At 45.6% G+C, this 10,436-nt stretch overlaps 2 protein-coding genes across 2 annotated transcripts in view; one reads left to right on the forward strand and one right to left on the reverse strand.

The window, feature by feature from the left end:
• The window catches only part of ELP1 (elongator acetyltransferase complex subunit 1), a 31,705-nt gene extending 25,858 nt beyond the window's left edge, over positions 1–5,847 (forward strand). Inside the window, exons 30-36 of the mRNA XM_052776825.1 lie at positions 21–81; positions 905–1,018; positions 1,713–1,824; positions 2,979–3,106; positions 3,512–3,666; positions 4,690–4,768; positions 5,710–5,847. Of these exons, the coding sequence (XP_052632785.1) occupies positions 21–81; positions 905–1,018; positions 1,713–1,824; positions 2,979–3,106; positions 3,512–3,666; positions 4,690–4,768; positions 5,710–5,777 (717 nt within the window). The 3' untranslated portion in view covers positions 5,778–5,847. The remainder of the gene's footprint in view (positions 1–20; positions 82–904; positions 1,019–1,712; positions 1,825–2,978; positions 3,107–3,511; positions 3,667–4,689; positions 4,769–5,709) is intronic.
• A 2,442-nt stretch (positions 5,848–8,289) lies between these two features.
• On the reverse strand, positions 8,290–9,807 carry LOC128136653 (actin-like protein 7A). Its single transcript, XM_052776573.1, has 2 exons — positions 9,790–9,807; positions 8,290–9,540 (listed from the first exon to the last, which is right to left on the reverse strand). Exons 1-2 carry the CDS (start codon positions 9,805–9,807, stop codon positions 8,290–8,292), a joined length of 1,269 nt encoding a protein of 422 aa, XP_052632533.1.
• Between the last annotated feature and the right edge of the window lie 629 nt (positions 9,808–10,436).

The raw sequence follows: 10,436 nt of genomic DNA on the forward strand, positions 1-10,436 counted from the left end.
GTTTCCTTTCCCTGCTCCAGATTCACAAGTATGGTAGACTGGATATCTTGGAGACCAATTTCAAACCTGCTATTCTGGAAGGTGAATCTGTGCAAGAATCTGAGACTTCTCTGTGCTGTAGAGACTGAAGGAGGTCTTTACTGGGTCTGTGGGAAGTCACAGCACTCCAGTACTAGAAGCTGTATGAAAGGATGCTTTGATTCTGCCTAACTGATGCTGCCCAGTTAGCTGCATTTGGCTCTACTCAATGCAGCTTGAAGCCCTGCAGTGTCATGGGCTCTTTTTAGCTTAGTCAAGCTCCTTTTGAGCTTTTCCAGACCTCACAGTCACAAACTGCAAAGGGGTCTGTGTCTGCATGTCCATGAACAAGCAGGACAGTCCCTGTTCAGAGCACATGTGGCAGCAGAGCTGTGGACTAAGAAAATGGCTAACCGTCCTGTAAGCTTTTATGAGTAGTTTTTGAAAAATTTGATTTGATGGCTGTATTCTCCCTTCCATCCAGGAAAGATGGTTGGTTACTATTGGTTGGTTTTCCTTTTCGTACTATGGGCAGTAGGCTTTATGAGTTGAGGGATTTTTTTTTCTTTAATTCAAACCTAATTAATGTAAAGGGGTTTGGCCACAGAGCTTTCCACTCTTCCTGTGTCAGAAACAGACTCTTGTTCTAGAAAATGCTTGTCTGGCAGGTTAATTCACTCTGCATCCAGGTGCATCTTGTTTGGTGGGCTCCTGTATTACAAGCTTTGAATTTCCTTCCACTTGAGTCCTTTTGTGTGCTTTGCACCTGACTTCTGAGCTTGTTGAAGGACTGTGCTCCTTCAAACTTCTTGTGTAAAAAAAAAAAAAAAAAGCTTTTCTGGTTCTTTTGCACAAATGTTTGTGTTCTGATTTTCTTATTGAGCAGCTCAGAAAAGTCAGCTGATCTTCCTAGATTCTCAGAAAACAGCATTTCTTCACCATACGAGTCGCTTGCAAGTGGTCCGAGAGCTGAAGAAGAAGGCTTGTGAGAGCCTGCAGGGTTGGTATTGAAATACTTATGACTTTCTTCTGCATAAGTAACCGTGATCATCTTTTGCTTTATGCTTTCCATTTGCCCTGGTGGAGCTGTGCTCTTTTCTAGCTCCAGTGTTATCTACAACAGTAGAACAGCATTCTTCTCATCCCCTCCTCACCATACTTGGGCTATGATTGTTTGACCTTGCTCATTTTGTAAAGACAGCTTTATTTTCAGTGCTGTGTCACTGCTGTGACAGCTTTCATGGGATCCAAATGCACCTGAAAGCTCTTCAAAATGACACAGTATTGTCTCCATAGTGCCAGCTTGGCTGGGTCAGACAGTGTTCAGTGTATCCTTTGTTCTGAGTACCTACTAGGCATATTCACCTGCCAGCTCACACAGGCTCAGGGAAGTTTTCTGAAAGCAGAATGCATTGTCCTGGTCCAGATTTGCTACACTGAGATTGTCATCCCTCTGTGCTGCTTAATATCACAATCCCCACTAGGGCAGAGGAGCAGTGTTCTTCTCACAATTGGTGTTTCTTCTCATGTGCTGGCTTAGTGGGGTTGAGAGCTGTAAGGCTCCGAAACACCAACAGGTAGAATGAATCTGTCCAAGCTGCTTCTCCAACAAGCTACATAGATTACTCTGAGAGAAAGGTTGGAATAACTGTGACCTTCTTCCATACTGTGACAGTTGTTAACATGTTTTGCAGATTACGAAATGCAAAATTGCCCAGAATTGGATCTTTTCTCTGAAACCAGCAGTGTTGTGACAGCCAGCGACATGAACAGCAAATATTCACACAGCAGTTCAAGGATATCAGCGTAGGTATCTGCCTCCAAATTAGGTAGTGGCTGCCCTGGCATCAGCATTTGGGAGGGCAGCTTGCTCATGCTTGGCATGCTCCTCTTCGCAGCTGTGCGTGCCTTGAAGCTGCTTTAATTACAGGCATTTCATGGTTATTTTAACTCTTATTGGGAGGGAGAGAGCAGAAAATGCCAGAAGCTACTAGTGCAACAGGAACTGAGTGCCCAGCAGAGGAGCTGTGAACACAGACTCTGGGCAGGAGCTGGATCTGTGGGTATCAGGTGTGTTGCCAGAACAGCTGGCTGTAGGAGGCTTGACACAGAATATGGGCAGAGCCCCTCAAACATTAACAGCTTCTGTGCATGGCTTGTTCTCTTTGTCCTAGGTTCTGCACTTGATGGGTGGGGATTGCTACTAAATCTCATACCGGTGTCTTCCCACAGCAGGCGTCTGTGCTGCTTTTGAGTGCTCTTAAGAATGTGAGCTGCAGTGTGGGGTGGGGTGTGTTAGAGGCCAGTGTAGTCTGTGGGACTGCTTCTGAATTCCCTAGCTGAAATGTGGAAAAATACCATTGTTGGGAAAAGTGTGGGCTTTTTAGGGCACTTTCTGTGGCCCAGATGAAAAGAGGAAGATAATGCAACCTTAGTATTCAGCATACCTGTGTCAGAGTGTGCTGATCATTTTGTGATATTATGCAACTAGTACTGGCCTATGATTAGAAGTTGTTTTCCTGTCATAATGGGCAGGAGCTGAGCTGTATTAGTGCACAGTTTTGGAAATAGCAGAAATGAAAATGTGCACAGGCAAGCACAGACACTGGTACCAGATTGTTTCAAGTGGAGCTCAGGTTTGTCTAATGGTGACTACTGCCAAACAATTTACCCTACTTTGTGCTTAAAGCAATGCTTCAACCTTGCAGGAACACAGAGCACTCCTTTTTGTAGTAGAGAAACAGCCCAACTACTGACTTATGTTTCAGATCACAAAGGATGTTGGTTGAGTAGCATTGAAAACATTGACACAAAGATACATAAGCCTACATGCAGTCCCCTCACTGGAGAGAGTAAGGACTTGTATACAAGTTTCATGCACATCGTTGATGTTCCTTCAGACTTGCCCTGTTATAACTAATTCTGTTGTGCACACTATAATTAAGCATCCTCCTTTTCAGGCGATCCTCAAAGAACCGGCGCAAGGCTGAGCGCAAGAGATACAGCTTGAAGGAGGGGAGTCCTTTTGAAGATATGGCCCTTCTGGAAGTCCTGGGAGAAAATGTTCGTGCTGTTGAGACTGTGAAGGGTAGGACACTTGATCTTAATCCACTCTGCAGCTTGTGAGGACAGCTGAGGCAGTGTGTCCCCTCTTGTTCTTAATGGATATATATGCTGGGGAGAGAAGCTGCCTGGTCCATAAGACCATCTCTGTTGGACCTTGATTTAGTTCATCTGGCTCTGTGCCTGGAAGAACACGTAATAGTGTGAGCTCTCCACATCTGAAGTTTGGGAGCAGAGAAGTAAGGCCTTGTCAAGTGATGTGACATATTTGTCCCACATCTGTATTCAGGCACTGTAGGGGCTGGGTAGGGACAGAACCAGTTCTGATTTGCTGCTCCCCTTCCTGCGCTCTGATACCAGAGAAATACAGCTGTTTATTTAGCATACCTGTGTTAATTGCTATTAGTTGTGCTTCTGTTCCCTCCTGCAGGAGACATACACATCCTTCTGAAGCAGCTTGTGCTGTTTGGTTACGATGAGCAAGCTGGGGCACTACAGCAAGTCCTGGAAGAGATTTTGCAGTTGATGGAGACCTCGATCCCAGAAGTCTGGACTCCAGACCTGCAGCAGAGTTCTGTCAACCCGGTCTGTGCTCACCCACATCATAACTGCTATACAATACCAAGTATTTAGCAGTATTTTCCATTCTCCAGCAAAGAGTCTGGAATCCTTGCCTGGCTTTCCAGATCTGCTTTTTTTCTGTAGAGGTCAAATAGATATTCTGTGCAGTACCTGCCAAGTCAGTACACTCTAGGTGTGTACAACAGGTATAGCCTGCTGTGTCCCTTGCACTGAATGTCACGTTGGACAAGATGAGGTCTCATACGGCTTGTGTTACCTTGTCCTAGTGGTGACTTCTTTTCCTAAGCTCTATCTTCAGCAATTTGTAGAACATAGGAACACTGTTTTCTTTTTTAGGCATGATGGTTTAAGTGTTGGCATAGCTTTTATGTACTGGAGTAGTTAGTGGTTGTCTGACCTATGGTGTGAAGTGAAAAGCTACCAGACTGGTCTGTTTAGTCTGAACCAGTATATCATAAAGAGTATATTGCAAAAAGAAGGGTTATGTCAGGCTTCTAAGCTTCAGCTTAATGCAGAATAAGGAAATCACGAGGGCTGCACTTAGTTCCCTTCCAAAGTAAAAGTCTTTATTTCTAATAAGTAGTTTCTGAGCATTTATGGTGAACACAAGATATTCCCCAGTATCTTCTCCCTAACTACTAGTTAGTGAGACTCATAAGGACAGATTAAAACTGTTTTATGTGACAGGGAGCTGAGAGTCTCAAATGAACTTCAAATATTGCTGGCACTGTAATGAAAGAAGTCATGCCAAGTAATGACAGTTACAGTGCTGTGAAGAAGTAGGTGCTGGGATAAGGGTTCTGTGTCTTGAGAAGCTGTGCGAAAGCAGTTGTCTCTTTCTGCCTCTGTGTTAACTTTTCTGAGACATTACTGGGTTTTGCTTGCATATTCTTGGTCACTTTGGACTGCGAGTCTCCTATAGGCAGCTGCTTCTGCTTTTGGAGACTAACAGCAGAGTTTGTAGGTGTCCCTGCTCTTAGCCTTGCTTTGTGCAGGCTGGAACATGGGTATTGCTTCTTCATACAGGTCCTGGGACCCAATTCAACTGCAAACAGCATTATGGCTGCCTATCAGCAGAAGAGGATGATGACTCCTGTTGTACAAGGTTAGTTGAGGCTCTGAGTGAGATGTGGGTGTGAAATGTCAGTGAGGTCAGTGGGCTTTGAGGCTCTGCAATCGTTGCTACCTGTCAACAGATGTAGCATTTATTCAGTTGTAGGAGCTTATTGCTTTTCTTTATGGTGTACCCTCCCACCTTGTGGCAAGTCAGCAGCCTTCTTAATAAGGTTTTATTTGCTCTGAAATCCTCTGCTAAAACCACCATCTGAATTGTACTCCTGGCTTCCTGTGTGTGTAGCGTCTGTACGTTGTGAGGGAATTGGAAGTCTGATTTCTTAGGGAATGTGTTAGATGATTCTGCTTGTAACTTCCCTGCTGAATTTTTCTGTCTGGCTTTGGCAGCCAGGCCAGGCTACAGTCTGTCATGGTGCTTTGCCGTCCTGAAGTCCTTGCAGCTAATACAATCTTAGGGCTGAGAGCCCTAGCAAGGTCTGGTCCCATCTCCCCTCTGTCTTCCCTCTTCCCCACTAGTCCTACAGTCTCTTCCCCTACTAGTCCTGGCACTGCCTGGAGAAATCCTCTAATAAACCTCTAGATGCAGCCTGCCTGTTGCCATTTGCCAGGGCTGGCACCAGAGAAAACCTTATGCCTCTTATTCACACTTATCAGAGCCAGCTAGCTGTTGTGTATGATGTCCCAGTTATTGGTGAATGAATGGAGTTCTGCTTTATGCCATTGATTGTTGCCTCCTCATTCTGAACACTTAATGGAGAGGAGACTTGATTTGCCCCAGAGATTTATTTCTGTAAGCAGTTCTGCTGGGGGCACTCTTCTGTCCAGGCTGGTGGTCAGTCACTAAAGGGAAGTGTTACATGTTAGAGACTTCATAGTGTCCTTTGAGGTAAAGAAAAGTAAACTTAGTTGACAGCTCCTGAGGAAACCATACTGTTATGCCCTGTTCTGACACTTGTCCTATTTGCCTTTCAGATCCAGAATTACTTATTCCACCAAAACTCAGTAAAAATCTACAGTGGAAATTGCATCTTTTCCAATAACTAAAAGCTGGAATCCCAGTGGACTCTGAACTGTAACTTTTCATATAATTTCATTACATCTTGACAGAAACCATTGTTGTCCTGGTGTTTCTAATACACTGTTCTTAGGGCTGTGCAAGTGAAGGGTCCCTCCACCTGATATAACTGTGACGTGTATGGCGTCACGCGAATGGGGACAGCCACACACGTCCCACTGCAGAGGTGGTTTGTGAGGTTGGGGAGTTACAGGGTGTGCAGCTCTGAATGCTGCTGGCTGAATCCAGCATCTCCCACCACTGTTCCCTCCCTTCTGGATGAAGCAACCCCACCAGTGTTGGATGGGCTGTTTTCTCTGCCTTTGCTCCCTCCTGCCATGATGACAGGTCACATTTTAAGCAATTCGGCCTGGTTTAGAGATCTCACCAGTAAGTATGTACCAATAGCAAATTGTTGTAGGTGCTAAACAGATGAGTTGTGTTTTCTCTGTTGAAGCTGGATGTTGGTAATACCTAACACCAGATTTTCATCAGAATCACTTTGTTACATCAGAGTGAACCCTGCAGTACCAACAGCTGTTACTGTCCTGAAAGTGTGCCTCTTTGCACCAGGGAGATCTTAGGTAGAGGAAAACATGAATAAAAGCAAGGGGGGGAGGGGTGGGGGATGTCAGTGTCACAGACTGCTGGGTAATACTACCCTAATTATCTGAGTTTAAAGAAGATGAGCTAATGCTGCTCCACGGCACTGACAGGTCAGCAGCTCTACCCTGATCATGCTATTTGCTATTGCAGAACTGTTTCAGCTGGAAACTGATCTCACCTCATACCTCAGAATTAGGTTTTATTCCAGCATACTTCTGTGATCTGTCTTGAGAAGTAACAGCAGCAGTCCTGGGAGCAGAGGAAGGGGACAAGACTGGAAACCCTTTCAGGGGTAGCAGCCCCTCTCTCCCTCAGTTAATTTTGGTCTGGCAGCTGCTGTGTTCAACGCAAGCCTTTTCAGTTAGGTGCTGTGGAAAAATGCCAAGACAAACAAGGCACTTCCTGGCTATTGGAGATACCTAATGACACAGCAATGGGCTGTGATCTTACTGCACGGCGTTACTATGTGTCTGGTGCTGCAGATCATTGGTTTTGTGATGCGAGAACTCCATCATATTTGGATAGCCATGTGGGCTTGTGCTCTATGTGCTATGCTGGCATGGGGTTGTTGGAGTGGAGGGGTAAAACAATCCTTTGTCAGTGTTGCATGAAGCATTGAGGTGGTCTTATTTCCAGCTGTTCCAAGTTACATGGCCTGTTCTGGGTGGTGTGGCGATGGCTTAAGCCTGTTGTCAAGTACTGTGACTAGGCTGGAAAGAGATTCTCCAAGAGTAAAGCCTTGAGATGGCAAAACACATGAAAGGCTGCACAGAGTAGGAGTGTTTTACTGGATCTGGGTCTTCAAAATGGTAGCAGAACGTAGTCCAAGATGAAATACAGAAGCCATCTTTCAGATCTGGAGAAAGGAGTGATGAAGACTGCAGTCCTTTGCAGTGTATGGAGGGCTCTGGCCCTGCAGTTGAAATGGGACACCCAACACCACTAATTCCTGACATTCCTAAATCCGATGCCAGGAAACGCTGAGGTCTTGCGCAGCCTAATATATTGTCTAGAAAGAGATCCCTCTTCAAAGAACCCAAGAAAAGGTAAAACTACTGCCGGCTTACTGAGGATTCATGCTTGTGCCTAAACACAGCAGTTCCTTTAATGTATGTATATGGGGTTTTCTGCTTTTCCATCAGCGTGATGGTCAAAACTGAAGACCCTCTGGTCTTAGACATGTTTTCCTGTTCTGCCATGAAGGCAAAATTACTTTAAATCTGCCATCCAGGTGGAAGTCTTCTAAATAATTCATCTGGTAATTCATCACTGAAGTCCATTGTCTACCCCTACCCCACTACCTCCTGAGTGAATTTTGACTAAGGAGCAGTAGAGCTGAAAGAAGCACCTAGTGTCTGTGAGCCTCTAGGGGGGATGTCCTGCTTTCTACTTCTGCTGTTGTGAACCTTAGCTGCTTTTCTGCAGCAGCCAGCAGTCTGCTTTCCCTTGATTTCTACTAGGATGCTCTTTTGCTTTCTTAGTGATGCACGTCATCTTGAAATATATTCTGCCTTACGTGCTGTCTTTACAGCCACACTGAATTTGCTCTTCTGAGTTCTGTGGATGCTCTTATGGATGTAGTTACCAGGAATTGAAGTAAGCCATTAATGCAGAAATACGGAGTTAACTTAAGAAATGTCCCAATTTCTGAGCAGATGTGGTGGTATGGAAGCCTGATCCTCTCGTTAGAGTAGAAGTTTGTCACCTGTCTGCTGTCTAGCTTCATTAAATACAAAAGGAAAAAACCTGTTTCAGGCACACAGTATCACAAAAATAATACAGCTGTAGCAGAAGTCTCTTAATTATAGCAAGGGGATGGAAGGGAGGTGCTCTTGAATTGATTCAGGTACCCTTTGTCAACACCAGTCTTTCTAAGGCACCCAGTGTCTTCCTCAGAAGCACTTCTTAAAAATGCAGGAAGGACCACGTTCTTCATATTCACTCCTGTAAACCCAGAGCTCCTGGAAAGAGTGGAGTGAGGCCAGAATAGACCCACCAATCCAGACAGAAGACTTTCGCTGAGGGGACGCAGCTGTGGTGAGGTTGTCATTGGGGCACTGCCTGGCCAGTTCCATCTGGAAGCGGTCAGCAAAACCCTCCATCATAGTGCTGCCCCCGCACAGCAGGATATTCCCCATCATTTTTTTGTTGACACCAGCATCACACTTCTTGAGACAGGCGAGCGTCAGCTGCAAAAGCCCTGGCTGCTGTGAGCCAAGTAAGGCTGGTTTGAAGAGCGCTTCAGCACAAAGGAATCTCTCCTTGCCTACAGTGACGAGGTGTCCATCCGGCAGCTCGTAATCCATTTGTTGTTTCTGAACAAGCAAACTCAAGTCCTGTGTAAGGTCCATAGAAGTGTAACAACACTTCTCCTTGAGATCCTGTACAATGTTTAGCTGGTGTTCTGTGAATGCATTTCCAGACTCATTTAGTAACTGCATGAGATAACGTGTGATGTCCAAGCCAGCATAATCTACTCTCCCAGTGATGCTACGTATAACATAACCTTCATAGATGGGAACCACATGTGAAGCACCATGGCCACTTTCCACCACGAGGGCTGAGGTTTTTCCGTAAGAGTACATGGCTAAACGGGACTGGTACGCAATGTGGATGGCAGGCATGTGAAATCCTTCGAACATCATCTCAGCATATCTCTCCTTGTCAGTGATGGAACACAGGGGAGGCGCTGACACCAGAACAGCATGGTCCTCTGGCTGAATCTTCATCTCTGTCTCATAAATACACTCCAGCGTATCTTGGACACCGTTCCAGTCCACCACTATGCCATGTCTTACTGGGTTGATGGGTGTTAAGGTTACGTTGCGATTCTGAAGCTTTCTTCCAAGAAAGGTTTCTTTTTGAAAGCTCCCAGTCTCCTGTATGGGCTTACCAACTGTAGATGAAACAATGTAGGAAGGCCATGGGTCCCCTGCAAAGCCACACTTGAAGTAGCCTGTGCCAATGTCTATGACTACTGCTTTAGTTTCCTTCATTGCCTCAAGCCTACCCTGGGTCGCGGGTACGTGGCTGTCTCCTAGAGGCTTCAAAGGGCTTGCATCTGCTGCTGTTCCTGTAGACCTTTCCTGTACAGCTGTGACTGCATACAGTGAGTGCTGGACTTGCTTCTTGGTAGCATTGCCCTGCAACCACCCCACCTCGGGTCAGCACAAGCAGCAGATGCATGCCTGGAGCCCTGGTGGCAGTGATTCTACTGATGCCACTGACTTATGACATCACACATAGATTTGCCCCTCAGAAACAGGTGCTCCACCTGCAAGTGTGTGACAATTGTGACTTAAGACAGCTGCACACCGTTTCTATATAGATGGATGTAGGTGTTTGTGCTTCACTTTGATCTGCTCTGAGAGGTACTAAAAAAGGACACTCACCCAGATGTGATGGGCCATGGGGCACAAACAGTGTGTTTAAGTGTGAAGCAGTGTGGCTTTCCTTTCTGGCCTGTATCTGCCATGTGAGGAAGACCACGGTTCTCCAGAATTTGCAACTGTTCTTGGTCCAGTATAGTTCCTGTTGCTAAGCGTTAGTACTGCTTCACCTCTGGGGCCAAGTGAAGCCCTGGTCTGACTGTGTCAAGAGTGAATTCCTAGACTGGCTGTGCTTTTGTCATTGTTTCTCTTTTTTTTTAAGTTTTGCTTTCTAAATTAAGGCATAATATTACTAATGTCAGCAAAAACTAGTGTGACTGGTGTTTGAAATTAGGCCACAGCCAACCCCTCACCCTTACTGTCCCCCGTTCCACCACAGGAACATCTCTGTTCTTTTCCAGCAAGAGGTCACTGTTTGCCCCGTCAGAGTGTGTGTAATAACATGCTGCTGCATGGGGGCACAGAAGAAGAGTTCACCCTGTCCCCACAGAATATGTTATCAGGAGTTATGAACAGCATTTTACTTGTGTAACAAAAGCTCTGTGTGCTCTTTTACCGAAAGCCATTTCACCCAGAGGGCATCTTAACAAGTCAAAGCCGGGCTTAGAATGAAATTGAACTCTACAAACCAGTTCCGGACCCAGAAACAG

This window comes from Harpia harpyja, chromosome Z (genome assembly GCF_026419915.1).
Source record: "Harpia harpyja isolate bHarHar1 chromosome Z, bHarHar1 primary haplotype, whole genome shotgun sequence".
Taxonomy (NCBI): domain Eukaryota; kingdom Metazoa; phylum Chordata; class Aves; order Accipitriformes; family Accipitridae; genus Harpia; species Harpia harpyja.